The sequence below is a fragment of the Capricornis sumatraensis genome, chromosome 13 (genome assembly GCF_032405125.1).
Source record: "Capricornis sumatraensis isolate serow.1 chromosome 13, serow.2, whole genome shotgun sequence".
NCBI lineage: Eukaryota > Metazoa > Chordata > Mammalia > Artiodactyla > Bovidae > Capricornis > Capricornis sumatraensis.
In genome coordinates, this window is record NC_091081.1 from 81,767,676 (window position 1) to 81,783,259 (window position 15,584).

General features: G+C 39.9%; 1 protein-coding gene across 1 annotated transcript in view; it reads right to left on the reverse strand.

Annotated features, from left to right (window-relative positions):
• SERAC1 (serine active site containing 1) overlaps positions 1-15,584 on the reverse strand; it is a 53,451-nt gene that overhangs the window by 36,673 nt on the left and 1,194 nt on the right. Inside the window, exons 2-3 of the mRNA XM_068985427.1 lie at positions 2,166-2,257; positions 890-926 (exon numbers count right to left, since the gene is read on the reverse strand). Of these exons, the coding sequence (XP_068841528.1) occupies positions 890-926; positions 2,166-2,256 (128 nt within the window). The 5' untranslated portion in view covers position 2,257. The remainder of the gene's footprint in view (positions 1-889; positions 927-2,165; positions 2,258-15,584) is intronic.

The following is a 15,584-nucleotide window of genomic DNA, read 5'->3' on the forward strand; positions in this document are numbered from 1 at the left end:
CACGTTTCATGAAAGACAAAATTCTTTACTAGAAATTGTGATTTTTCACAATATTCCTGAATTTTACTGTGATATAAACAAAGAAACTGCATCATAGAAAAGAATATAACATTTATCTTTTGCCTGGAATGAGTCCAAAGGAAAAAAATCCTCTAAATATGTTCTGTCTTACCTTACAATGTCATGGAGAAATGTATGTATTTGGATAAAATGGCAAATATATCTACTTTATCATTTTAGCATCTAAGACTTGATTTCATATTTACACTAATGAAAAAGAATATTATTAACAGGAACACTAGAGCAGCACTGGACATACACTTAATATATATCCATCCCTCCTCTCCAAAAAGAAGAAAAGAGAATAAAAAATATCAACCTTTGGAAGCAAATCACTCCATTCATTAAACATGTGCCTCTGAAATAGCATGAAATGGGAGTGGTTTTCTCAGTCAACCTCAATTCCTTTCATAACAGCTTTATGGTGACTCAAAGGACTTTCAAAAATAACTTTGACTATAGTTGATTTCAGCTTTCTTGAACCTCTTCATAACCTAACACAAGATGTGATTTTAGGTATGTGAAAGCTCATCAGTGAGTGCCTGCTCTGTACTTGCCAAGTGCTTTCCTCAGAGCAACAGTGCCAGGGGGCAGAATTCCCAGATCTACACTTAGATCCACGAGAAAACACTCTTCAGGGCTTAAAGTAACTGGATCAAGACAACACTGAAGTGACAGAACCAGTGATTAACCAGTGATGAATCCACATGTTCACAGATTCCAAAATCTATACCCTTTCAGCACCCCTATGCTACCTGTAAATTACTCCCACTGAGCTCTCAAACAGTAGTATAATGAAGTCAATTAATATTTCACAGTTGACACTTACCCTAAAATAAGTGATCCAGTAAGCTTTATTATATTTCCTTCAAAAAGAAAGGGAAAAAAAGACAATGTCAATGTATAATTTGTTGGCTGTATAGAAGCTTTGTTCAGGGTTTTGTTCAGAGCTTCAAATAATGCTGCCAAGAAAACATTTCTCCTCCCTCCTGAGGGTTAAGGAACTCTCCACTGACTTCCACACGTATCAGCCCAGGGAGAAGGCCATTCCCCCCAAATTCTAGGAAAGGGTTCCAGAACAGGAAAGAGGACAATTCCGGGAAGTCTTCTTTATTCCAAGACGGCTCCCTGGACTTTCCCGGGAGCAGCTGGTTTGTTTCCTCCTATGCTGCCACCACCTGTTTCTTCACACTAGGATGTTTCTCTTTCACTAAGCCCTGGAAACAGAATGCAGACTCACAGCCTTTTCTGCTACGCTACAGTATATTCACTACTCTTGAGTTTGTTCTGCTAGAAGTGATGAGAGAAGAAAAGTTCCCTTCTCTGTTCCACTCTTTTTTGTATTTTTAAAATACAAAATCGCAGAATTTTCTAGATGAAAAGGATCTATCCTAAAAACTGATCTCTCTTAAAGACCAAAAGGAAGCTCCATGAGGACAGACTTTGTCTTATTCAATACTATACCCTTGGGGCCTAGTAATAGTACCCGGCACATAGCAGAATGAATGAAAGATGGCCTAGGCTAATATTCTTATTTTACAAATAAAGAGTAGTAATAAATAACATAAATACAGACTTTGTCTTATTCAATACTGTACCCTCAGGGCCTAGTAATAGTACCCAGGACATAGCAGAATGAATGAAAGATGGCCTAGGCTAATATTCTCATTTTACAAATAAAGGTTAGTAATAAATAACATAAATATTTACAAATAGACAGTAGATTGGTGCTAGATCTTAAGTTCTTAGAGGGCAAGCGAAACATCTTCCTGGCTCTCCACTGAATTCCCAGAACCTAATAACATGGGCCTGGCACCAGTTTTATAGGAGCTTAATAAACAGCTGCTGAAGAATGCAGTGAGACTTGAATTTACAAGGATGAGTATGAACCTGACAGGAACAAAGGGAGGGGGAGATTCCCAAGAAGAAGGACTATGCATGGCTCTGGGCCTACAAACTGGGGGTGAACCATCAGTACAGAAAAGTTGTAAACAAATCTGAGATTTATCACGGATTAAATAAGTTTTGGCGGACCACCCTGGAAACTTAACCAGAATTCTATCACTGTTTCTACAAGAAAATACTGTCGTTTTAACTGTACTCACTGATATCTCTCCAGTATGTGCTGCTTTTTGGCGGAGGAGTTGAGGTTCCCATTCTTCTACAGCAGATGACACAATAAGCAGCCAGGGACATTCTGTGTGTTTAGAACAATTGCAACAGATTTAATTTAGCATGTACTTAGAAATATTTCTTTTAACTATAAGAACACATCATTACAGAATAGTTCCACTGCTCTAAAAATTGTGCGTTATATATTCATCCCTTCCCTCTACCCTCCTCTAAACCCTGGCAAACACGTGCCTTTTTACTATCTCTATAGTTTTGTCACTTACAAAATGTTATTATAATTGGAATCATACAAGGAAAAAAAAAAAAAAGAACATGTCACAATCACAGTAGATTGACCACAGAGTTAGATGTTTCAAGATTTGGAAAAAAAAAACTTTTCTATTAAAACAAAATTTCTCCCTTAAAAATTTAAAGCAGACTTATTAGCATAGTATTTTGCTGGTACCTTGATGATTATTATTCAAACTGTATCCAATTGTGATCAATGATTAGTAGAAAATAGAAAAAGAGGTTATTGAGAATATCAATATAGGTATCAAAAAACTTTAAATGCCTTTGATATATATACACATATATATATGCATATAGATGCTTATATTTATCTTTGGTGACTGTGAAGTCCCTACAGAAGTGAAAAGCACTCTGAATGGAAGATATACTTAGGACCCATGGAAGTATTTAGCTTTTCTTCAAATCCTTTAAGATGGTACCCAATATTGTTTAAAATCTTTGAAATTTAATTGTTACTTATTGGCATCCTGACAAAGAAGATGCTGCTCAACTATCTAATCACTCACCTTTCATGCAACAATTCAACCAACTAAGATGATCTAAATATGATGCGATGGTTTTTAGAACACCTCAGTATTCTAGAATCAGGCTGTCTCTGGATGAAACATTTCTTTTTTCTTTTGGAATAAGAGAAAAGAAAGAAGATGCCTTGAGGAACTCGTGAGAAATGGTCTTTAGTTTATTTTAATACAGTAAAAACATCTGGCAGCCTTAGAGAGATTAGGGGGAAAATAATATAACTAATGCTTGGTATACATGTGTAAGAAAATCTGTAGGAATAACACAAGATAACAAGCTTAAAATTTTTTCTTGTGGCTCTAGTACATCAACTGATGACTAAGCAAACTGTTTAAGCAACAGGTAAACTTGTAAAGATCACTGTTTTAAACGTCACAGTTTCTTATTTTCTCACTTGTTTAAAGAGTTGCTGTCACTTCACAAAAACCTTCACAGTATTAACTTAAACACACACACACATACCCGAGTGGGTTCCCCTCCACCGCGTCCTGAATATGTCTGAATGCAGCAGAAATCTACTTCATCTTACTTCCCTCTAGATTTCCTCAAATACCAACACTGGCCCTTTCAGCTTTTTCTAGAATAAGCTGCTCCATATCTAATTCTCTAATGTTCAACTCTCTTAGCATCTCAACTACTTCCAGTTTACTGCTCTCCAGCCTCAACAAACCTTCCATCCTTGCTTTCCCGGGAGTGAGCAGCTGTCTCGTGGTTCCACTTCCTTCCGAACTTAGCCTCAACTCCAGGTGCATCACTTCACCTTCTCTCTACCTGCTCCCTCAACACACCAGTTGAGTGAGTGAGTGAGTGAAAGTCACTCAGTCGTGTCCAACTCTTTGCGACCCCATGGACTATGTAGTCCATGGACTTCTCCAGGCCAGAATACTGGAGTGGGTAGCCTTTCCCTTCTCCAGGGGATCTTCCCAACCCAAAGATCGAACCCGGGTCTCCTGCATTGCAGGTGGGTTCTTTACCAGTTGAGCCACAAGGAAAGCCCACCAGAGCCCTCCTCTTTCTAGTAATACTATCTTGCAGCCCCAACTTGAAACGTGTTTTCTCTGTTCCAACATTTGGACAGCCAAGACAGGGGACAGGGGACACAAGATAAACTGGGAGTGGGCTTTCTCTTCTTACTCTCACAACAACTGCCCTAAACAACCACGAACTCTGCCAAGCAGCCTACCCTCCCTTCATCCCTTTCAAATGATTTCTCTCACTCCGCTCACAAAATGAAGCTTATGAACTCCTTCAACTTCTGCCCCCATACCTACAAGCAGGGATTAACTGAGGTATTATATTCAAATAGTGGGGTAGGGGAAGGGTAGGAAGATCCTTTAAAAAAAATGGGGTAGGAAGTTCCTTTAAAAAAAAAAAAACTGCACACAAAACCACAAATATCAAATTAGGTACTAAAATGAAAGTAATTTAGAATGAGAAAAGACACCACAATAAATTCCTCGAGTCTTAGAAATGTTGGTATCTTTCTTTCGGAGTTTCATTAGGTAATCTGTCAGAAGTGCTTACAAAGAAATGCTTCGGGATTATACTCTGATGCTCCTCCCTCCCTAAGACATGACAGCTCCTACCAATTCGGAGTGCTCAAAGGTGCCCATGTGGTAAGGCAACACCAAGCCCAAGCTTCACAGTATCACAGGAAATCTACCCTGGCTGGTTTTCACATCTTTATCTGCATCACCTTCTCCAGATTCCAAACGGACTTCTATCAGCACTGTTCTTTCTTATTTCTGAGGAAAATGTCTCATCCTTTCTCACAGGGAAATGTACCATCTACGTTCTCATCTCTCTCACTTCCACAGGGACCTCGATCCACTCATTAGCTTTCTCTTCTTTATCTTCACATACTCTCTTTCAGCTCTTTCTACTCCTCCCCTCGAAATACTGGATGTCCAGTGTTCTCCTATCAAAACACAAAAATGAACAAATAATTGTGAGGGGGAAGTAAATCCCCAGTCTACCCACTTCTTTCACCTCAAGTGGTGGAAGGCTCTTCGTCCCCATGACTGCTCTAAACGTTCACATGCTCTGCCAAGCCCTGACCCGACCTCCAATCCGCCACTTCTCTTTCCAATTGCACGTCTGCCACCTGCATTTCTTAAGACTCTTTCCCCAGTGTGTCTTCCTGAAACACTAGAATATCCCTCCCCAGGGTCGCCAGTGAGTGACATCTTTGCTGCGAAAGCCACTTTTCAGTCACCATCTTCCGGTCCTTGTCTGAAGCATTTGACTGCTCCCTCCTCTCCTCTAGCTACTGTGACACTGGGTCTTCTAGGCTGAATTCTCACATTTCTGGCCACTCCATCCCATTACTCACTTGGCAAAAACTTACTGAGCACCCACCGCCTGCAGGCGATGGAACGTGAGATGTGCCCTCAATGGGCTTACAGCTGGCCCTGCTGCCTCTGTGCATGCGTGCATGCTACATCACTTCAGTCGTGTCTGACTGCGACCCCGTGGACTGCAGCCCACCAGGCCCCTCTGTTCTTGGGATTCTCCAGGCAAGGATACTGCAGTGGGTTGCCATGCTCTCCTCCAGGGGATCTTCCAGACCCAGGGACCAAACCCAAGGCTCTTACATCTCCAGCACTGGCAGGCAGGTTCTTTACCACCAGCGCCACCACCCAGTCCTTAAACGTTAGTGTTGCAGTGGGTTCCACCTGCAGTCCCCTTTTTTCCTCATGCTATCTTCTCGTGCTAAGTAATTTCAGTGTTTTCATCATAAAGTTTTACCTGTAAGCTTATGATTCCCAAATTTCTATAACTATTTCTAGTCAAGTCTTCCTGCTAAGCTTCACACATATATTCAGCTGCCTAATGCACATTTCCACTCTGAAGCACCACAAACACCCAGGATATCTAAAGTCAAATTATCATACTCCTGAAACCAAATATCCCAAGGCCATTTATTACCAAAACATAGTTTCCACACTGATTAGAAATGACTCCTCCCTACGCCAAGGTCTAATCTACCTAGGGTCCATTTCTGGAGAGTTTTGTTCCACTGGTATATTTGTCTAACTCTGCATCAGTGATACAATGCCTTTCTTTATTCCTATACCATTAAAATAAGCCTTGATATCTTCTAAGTAAGCACCCCGCCCCCATTCTTTTCACAATTATCTTGTCTATTGGGATTTTTCTGGAACTGAATTGAATTTACAGACTTAATTTGGCAGAATTGATGCTTTTGAACTGTGGTGTTGGAGAAGACTCTTGAGAGTCTTGAGTCCCTTGGACTGCAAGGAGATCCAACCAGTCCATCCTAAAGGAAATCAGTCCTGAATAGTCACTGGAAGGACTGATGTTGAAGCTGAAACTCCAATACTTTGGCTACCTGATGCGAAGAGCTGACTCATTTGAAAAGACCTTGATGCTGGGAAAGATCGACGGCAGGAGAAGAAGGGGACGACAGAGGATGAGATGGTTGGATGGCATCACTGACTCAATGGACATAAGTTTGAGTAAATTCTGGGAGTTGGTGATGGACAAGGAGGCCTGGCGTGCTGCAGTCCATGGGGTCGCAGAGTCGGACACGACTGAGTGACTGAATTGAACTGAACTGATATGGACACGACTGAGCGACTGAATTGAACTGAACTGATGATATATGGAGTCTCTCCATTCATGAAAAGTGTATCTTCAATTCTTCTTTTAGATCTTTTGTAATTTTCTCCACAAAGGTCATGCATGGTTTTTCTTTGTTTCCTCATTTCATGGAAAATTTCAAATGTATACAAACATGGAGAGAATAACAAAAGGAACCCCTCAGCTTCAAAACTTATCAACACAAGGTCGACCTTGTTTCATCTACACCTGCCCTATCCAAAAGAACTTCTGCATGATAGGAGATTTCCTACTACCAATGTGAAAATATGCTAATATGATTGAGGAACTGTCATTTCATCTTGTAAATTTTCATTAATTTTAATTACCCACATATGGCTAGTGGCTATAGTATTGAACAGTGCAATCTGTAACCTACATTCATTCCACCACCGTAACACTCAATTATTTTGAAGCAATTCCATGATGTCATGTCATATTTAACCCTTAAATACTATAGTATGTTACTGCTTAGAAAATTAACCATCATTATTCCTCTCTCCAAAAAAATTCCTTAGTATCATCAAACGTCCAATGAATGTTTCAATTATTTCATAAATTTTGGCTTTGCACTACTGGACTATTAGAATTAGGATCTAACCAAGGTCCATATTTGGTTGCTAATGTGCTTCTTTTTTAGAGTCACTTTATTTCTATAACTACTAATTTAGATTTTTCTTGAATTAGTCTTGATAATATCTATTTTTCAACAAGGTGGGAATTTAGGTTTTCAAAATCATGAACATAAAGCTATCTCTGCTTACTCCTATGATCTTTTTATCCCTAAAATTGTATAACTTTTTTGTTTCTAGCATTATTTGTGTTTCTTATTTTTTAGTTGCCTTCTAAAATTTTATCAATTGAAAAATTTATTTAATTTTCTTCATCTATTGTTTTGCTGAGCATCTCTGTTTTGTTTTCTATTTCTGCTCTTCACTATCTTCTTTCTTCCTTTGGATTTGCCCTGTCCTTTTCTTAACTTCTTCATTAAAACAATATATTATGAGCATTTCTTGCTGTTTCATAAGTGCATTTAAGACCATAAATTCCCCTGTAGTTTTGCTTTACTTCAATTTCACAATTCCTGATATTTTCACTGTGTGTGCTTAGTGACTTCAGTTGTGTCCAACTCTCTGTGAACCCATGGACCATGGCCTGCCAGACTCCTCTGTCCACGGGATTCTCTAGGCAAGAACACCAGAGTGGCTTGCCATTTCCTTCTCCAAATCTGACTTGAGACAGTTCACTTCAGTCGCTCAGTCATGCCCGACTCTTTGCGACCCCATGGATCACAGCACACCAGGCCTCCCTGTCCATCACCAACTCCCGGAGTTCACCCAAACTCATGTGCATCGAGTCAGTGATGCCATCCAGCCATCTCATCCTCTGTCATCCCCTTTTCCTCCTGCCCCCAATCCCTCCCAGCATCAAGGTCTTTTCCAATGAGTCAACTCTTCACATGAGGTGGCCAAAGTATTGGAGTTTCAGCTTCAGCATCATTCCTTCCAATGAACACTCAGGACTGGTCTCCTTTAGGATGGACTGGTTGGATCTCCTTGCAGTCCAAGGGACTCTCAAGAGTCTTCTCCATCACTACAGTCTAAAAGCATCAATTCTTCAGCACGCAGCTTTCTTCACTGTCCAACTCTCACATCCATACATGACCACTGGAAAAACCACAGCCTTGACTCAACAGACCTTTGTTGGCACAGTAATGTCTCTGCTTTTGAATATGCTGTCTAGGTTGGTCATAAGTTTCCTTCCAAGGAGTAAGCGTCTTTTAACTTCACGGCTGCCATCACCATCTGCCATGATTTTGAGACCTGAGACAAGACCTCCTCTAATCTGGGTTTTGTTTAGTTCTGTTTCCCGTCTTTAAACATGAAATTTCTAAAGATAATCTTTTCATTGTGCTAGATGGCATATATTCTTTGGAATTGTGAAGACTGCTTTGCCACCTAATTGCAACCAATATTTATAAATGTATCATATAAACTTTTCTTTGCTATTGGCAAAATTTTTTATATCCATTATAACAAGCTCATGAATTTTGTTGTTAAAAAGTTTCTATGACCTTACTAAATTTTATCTGCATGACCTAGTACTTCAGAAAGGTTTTTAAAAATTTTCATCCTGGCTTCTTGATTTATCAGATTCCCCTTAGACTTGTCCATTATTTCTTTATTTATTCATTCAACAAATACTTGAGCACCTATACACTAGGAACTGTTTTAAGTACTGGAGACACAGCAATGAATATGAAACCTATGTACCTGCCCTCATGGGTCTTACCTTCTACTATAGAACCCCCCCAATGTGCCAAACGAATACTGTCATATTTTGGTCATGATGTGAAAAGACATGTCATTAGGTGTATAAAAACTTAAGACCGTTGGAACCTTAGTACCCTATCCCTTTCATCACCATATCTGATCCCTCTTTATCCCTATTAATATTTAGGGATATTATTAATATGCTTTAAGTTCTATTTCATAAGATGTTAATATTTCCTTTCCAGTTTTCTTTCAACATGTGCTTAACTATCATTTTCCCCATCATGCTTATAGTCTTTTGATATCATATATATTTAATTCCAAAATCTTTTTAACAGATAAGTTTAATCCATTTACATGTATTGTATGTGGGATAAATCAAGTTTTCTTTAATATCCTTTAACTGGTTTAAAGTTGTATCATTTATTTCTATTCATTTAAAAAATAACATTTTTAACATGCTACATAAAGCATAAATTTAAGCAATACAAAAATTCTCCCAAATAAGAATGGTTTAAATCCAATCCAATCTCTATGTTTTTAGGTATTTTTGCCTACTATTTTAATTCCACATTTAAAAAAAAATACTCCAATGGGAGTCTTAGACACTTCACTAATAGGAGCAGTTTCATGGATTATGGAAGTTATAAAGCGGACATGCAGGTAGTGACCTTACAAGAAGTCTTACAGGCAATAAGTCTAGTACCAGGTACTTCAAAAAGGCAGAAGTTATCACTTTCACCAAAGCAGCATGAAGTATACCATACACATGTCCCCCATTCGAAAAACCTGGAAAGAAGTACTCCCAGAAAACCAATCCCAACCCAGTGGATGGAGTCTCATCAGGTTTTGCCAGTAATTATTTCTTCTGCTAAACTTGAAGATGTTAAGCCTCAGATTCATCCAAGTGAAGGAGTGATCCCTCCTGGCCATCAACACAATAAAGGGGAAAGCTGCTGCTGAAAGCCCTTAACAGACTTTTAACGTCCTCTTTAGAAGAAACAGGAAGAACAAACAGGATGGCTCCTAACGTTAAGATAAGGGCTGCAACTGTTCTGTTGCTGGAGCAAAGTTATCTTATCTGATCCTGGAAGCCAGTTCTGACTCTCAAGATCAAGTTACTTTACCCTTTTGCTATAATTACACTACTCTGGAACTGAAGTACCCATTTCTGTCACTCTCTAATTTAGATTTAGCCTTTAGTATACCATTTTCGTAACGTATGGTACTATATAGGGCCCACACTAAGGTGGAATTTTTTGGAGCGATCGCCCCACAGTTGGCTAGGGGGAGCTCGTTGTCGGTGTGTGTCAACAGGACTGGATGGTGGCATTCTCTGCAGAGTCCGGGTTATAGTGTGAAGTGCTGCCTGCCACTGTGTTTCCTGTCGTGCTTTGCCCTCACACATACCAGCCTTCTTTTTGCAGGTGGGCCCCATCCTCAAGGTTACCTCCTGCCTCTGCTAGCCCCTGACCAGAATCAGTTTCAAAGTGAAAGTGAAGTCGCTCGGTCGTGTCCAACTCTTTGCCACCCCATGGACTGTAACCTACCAGGCTCCTCCGTCCATGGGATTTTCCAGGCAAGAATACTGGAGCAGGATGCCATTTCCTTCTCCAGGAGATCTTCCCAACCCAGGGATTGAACCTGGATCTCCCGCAGTATAGGCAGACACTTTACCGTCTGAGCCACCAGGAAAGTTAGTTTAACCATGCTCAAACCCACAGAAAATGTGGAATGTTACGGAAGGCCTGACGGACCACAGAGACCACCCTGAATTTGGGCACCACCCTTACTCATATTACTGTGATCTGGGGCACATAATACTTTTGGGTGAATACTCTTCACCGAAACTGCACCCAACCAATCACTCCCCAATTGAACCAACACCTGTGGTGACTTGAGCAACACTGGCCAAAACCTAAGAGGAGAAAGAGATACTGAGGGACCTGAGGGCTGGCTAAAGGGGATGAGCCAGAGAGGAATGGCCACCAAGGAATATGGTCATAGAAAAGAAAAGGGACTATTAATGCAGATAGATGGATTAACAGGGCTACTATTTCAGGAAGAAGAAACAGGTGAAGAAAGCAGCCTGGGAGACAAATGACACTTTGAGTCAACGCACAAATCAGACCTAGAAAATAATGGCAAAAATGCCAAGAACCACTTCTGGCAACAGGCTGATAGAAACACGCAGCAGAGCTTGCTAAGCATGCTGATTCAACCAGAAGCCAAACTGGCATCTAAGCAGTGGTCCACTATACTGTGGGGTAAAAAGTCAGAAGGTGAAGCTTTGGAAAACCCATGCCCTCCTCGCCTCCTAGGACTATGGGATATTTTGAGCAGTAACTATAATTTCTGCCACTGTGCCGTGGATGGCAGCTGTTCCCTGGATTAACAAAAAGGGGCTGTAGGCAAAGGGAAAAGGAACACTTGCCAGAGACAGCATATACTGCCCATGCGGAGCCACTGGGCCCTCATGAATAAACTGTGCCCCAGATTCAGACACGCAGCTCCAGTTCTAACTGTCGCTTCTTATCATGCATACGGGCTTCTCAGGAGACAGGTCAGGTGGTCTGGTATTCCCATCTCTTTAAGAATCTTCCACAATTTGCTGTGATCCACACAGTCAAAGGCTTTGGTGTAGTCAATGAAGCAGATTTCTTTTTTAACTTCTTTGCTTTTTCTATGATACAGTGGATGTTAGCAATTTGATCTCTGGTTCCTCTGTCTTTTCTAAATCCAGCTTGTACATCTGGAAGTTCTCAGTTCACATACTGCTGAAGCCTAGCTTGAAGGATTTCGAGAATCAACTTGCTAGCATGTGAAATGAGTGCAATTGTACGGTAGTCTGAATATTCTTTGGCATTGCCCTTCTTTGGGACTGGAATGAAAACTGACCTTTACCAGTCTTGTGGCCACTGCTGAGTTTTCCAAATCTGCTGGCATATTCACTGCAGCACTTTAAAAGCATCATCTTTCAGGATTTTAATAGCTCAGCTGGAATTTTGTCACCTCCAAAAGCTTTGTTTGTAATAATGCTTCCTAAGGCCCACTTGACTTCATCAAAATTGGGAAAAGTACGTTAAGGCTATTTTAAAAAGGTTAAATAAGCAGGTATGTCACCCTGCTTATTTAACTTCTATGCAGAGTATACCATGCGAAATGCTAGCCTGGGTGACTCACAAACTGGAATGAAGATCGCAGGGAGAAATATCAACAACCTCAGATACGCAAATGATATGACTTTAATGGAAAAAAGTGAAGAGGAACTAAAGAGCCTCTTGATGATGAAGGTGAAAGAGGAGAGTGAAAAAGTTGCCTTAAAACTCCACATTCAAAAAACTAAGATCATGGCACCTGGTCCCATCACTTCATGGCAAACAGAAGGGGAAAAAGTGGAAACAGTGACAGATTTTCTTGGGCTCCAGAATCACTGCAGACAGTGACTGCAACCAAGAAATTAAAAGATGTTTGCTCCTTAGAAGGAAAGCTATGAAAAACCTAGACAGCATATTAAAAAGCAGAGACATCACTTTGCTTTTGACAAACATCCATATAGTCAAAAGCTACGGTTTTTCCAATACTCATGTATGGATGTGAGAGTTGGACCATAAAGAAGGCTGAGTGCTGAAGAATTGATGCTTTTGAACTGCGGTGCTGGAGAAGACTCCTGAGAGTCCCTTGGTCTGCAAGGAGATCAAACCAGTCAATCCTAAAGGAAATCAACCCTGAATATCCATTGGAAGGACTGATGCTGAAGCTAAAGCTCCAATACTTTGGCCACCTGATGTGAAGAGCCAATTCACTGGAAAGATTGAGGGCAAGAGAAGAAGTGGGTGACAGAGGATGAGATGGTTGGATGGCATCACTAACTCAATGGACACGAGTCTGAGAACACTCCAGGAGACAGTGAAGGACAAGGAAGCCTCGTGTGCTGCAGTTCATGAGGTCGCAAAGAGTTGGACACGACTGAGTGGCTGAACAACAACAGATTTGGACACCAGTTTCCATGTTGAGCTGCACTTTGGAATGCAACATTTGGTTCCACCTAAGGTGGTCAGTGGGACTCAGAGAGCATTTACAGTAATGACCTTCATATAAGATAACATACAGTATATGGGGAACGGAAGGTTCTGCTGAGAAAGAAATCCATAATGAGAGTGTCATTCTATCATTGATGGGTATTGTAACAATAACACCTTCTGTATGAATGACACAGAAGTTTGGTGCAATTACAGTAGAGTCAGGAAACAGTAACTTAAAAAAATAACATGTATAGTAACACTGATGTAGACAACTATATGAACAGGAACTCCCCCCTCCCCCACCCCTCCCTATTCCACTTTATTGTGGAAGTTGAGGACAGCTGGCCTGAGGACAAAAAGAAGGAAAAATCTGAACTCATCTAGCAGGTCTTGCCAAAGAGTGCTAAAGAATTCCACTGAGTACAGATAACGATAGACAAGGGAGGAGAGAGAATAGTGCAGCTTTTCCCAGACAGACTATGCAAACACCGTTCAGTAATCAGTGGGCTTTCCTGTCTTTTCCAGTCCACGGGAAATTCTGATTAAAGAGAAGGCCACATGGTAGACCAGAAACCAAAGCTAATTTTAACCAACTTTTTTTTTAATGTGAATCACTTAATTTGTAAAAAGCAAATGTTTGTGACCGCTCTGTACCACTTCTGCACTTGCCCACATCTTAAAAGATGGCCCCTCTGAGTTTCCACGTTACAGAACATGGCACTTCCTTGTCAGTGACTCAGATGTACCACAGTCACTTTCCTTTGGCATCCCACCCAAACTGTGTTTCCAATCCTTTAAACTTACAAACAACAACAAAACACAACTCCATGGCAAGGCTTCCTTACAGTGTATGTATACAGACGGATAGATAAACACACACATATGTATGTATGCATATATATGTAAAGTGCATTCCAGTTTGTGACTTGCCTATTCATTTTTATAAAGGTACCTTCTGTTGAACAGAAATTTTAATTTTCATAACATCTCTTTAACCAAATTCTTTTTTCTTTTATGGTTGTTGCATTCTATGTCCTAGCTAAGAAATTTTTCTTGCCTACCTGAAAGTCACAAATATTCTATGGTTTGTCTAAAAGGCCTTTTGGTTTTCACTTTTACATTAAGGCTATGATCCATTTCAAATTAATTTTTTGATTTGAGTGAGATAGCTGAAGTTCATTTTTTCCCCCTCTATATGAATAGCCAATAGTCCCAGCATCATTTGTTGAAAACATTTTCCTATCCTCATTGAATTGACTTTGTGCCTTGGTTGAAAATCAATTGATTAAATAAGTATGGGCCTATTTCTGTACTACATTGCATTCCATTGATCTATTTGTGTACCCTTATGTAAAATCACACAGTACTGATTAATGCAGTTTTATAATACATCTTGGAGCTTTGCAGGTGGTGCTAGTGGTAAAGAACTTGCCTGCCAATGTAGGACACATAAGAGACTCGGGTTCGATAACTAACTAGTTAGTAATTCTGCTTCTGAAGACAAGCAGTAGTAATGGTGGCATGATAACATGAATATCCCTGAACTGTACTCTGTATGTGGTTAGGTAAATTTTATGTTACATGTATTTAACACAAAGAAACAAAAAAGAAATCTTTCCCAGAAACACCATAGTCTCCTATATTTTTTTCTAAATATTTTTCAGGTGTGTCTTTCACATTTAGGTCTTTAGTCCATTTGGAAATTGCTATTGTAAATGATGTGAAGTAGGAATCCAATTTTGTCTTAAATCTATATGGATACCACATAGCTCAGCATTGTTTACTGAATACACTGTGCTTTTATACTACTACTTGGTGGTATACTTCCATACGTATATGACCATGTTTCTAAGCTCTTTCTTCTGTTCCATGGGTTTACTTTCCTGTCCCTAAATCAAGACCAGTAATTAAGCCAGGAGTCTTGATTATTACGGCATTATATTGTTTTGATACCTAGAAGGCAGAGACTTTTTCTTCAAAATTGAGTGAGGAATTCCAGGTGCTCTGTCTTTTCATAGACATGTTAGGTTCAACATGTGAAGCTCCATGAAAAGCCATATTCCAATTTTAATAGGAATTTCAACAAATCTGTATATTTGGAGAAAATGGACATCTTTATGGTACTGAGTCTTCCTACCCCAAGAATATGGTGAGAGATAGTCACTCAGTTGTACCTGACTCTCTGCAACCCCATGGACTGTAGCCGGCCAGGCTCCTTTGTCCATGGAATTCTCCAGGCAAGAATATTGGAGTGGGTTGCCATTTCCTTCTCCAATGAATATGGTATATGGGTGCATTTACTTGGGTCTTCTTTTCTGTGTTTCAATAGACCATTATAATTTTCTCCTTAAAGGACAATACACCTTTAGTTTGATCTATTTCCAGATACCTTCAGTTTTCAATACTGTTATGAATAGCATCTTTTTATTATTAAAATTCCCAGTTTTTGCTGGTGTGTATTAGTTACTCTTTTATTCAGAAATCTGCTTGAACTGAAGGTCATTTTTGATGACCTCCTAACAAAAGCAGCCCTTCCAGTCCTTCTTTATCACATCCTATCAGTTAACCTTCTAGTTATCTGATTTTTAGTATCCTTTTCCCTGCCTATAATTAAGTTGCCAGCTCACCATTGTTAGTTCAATGTCTAGAATAGGGTCTGACA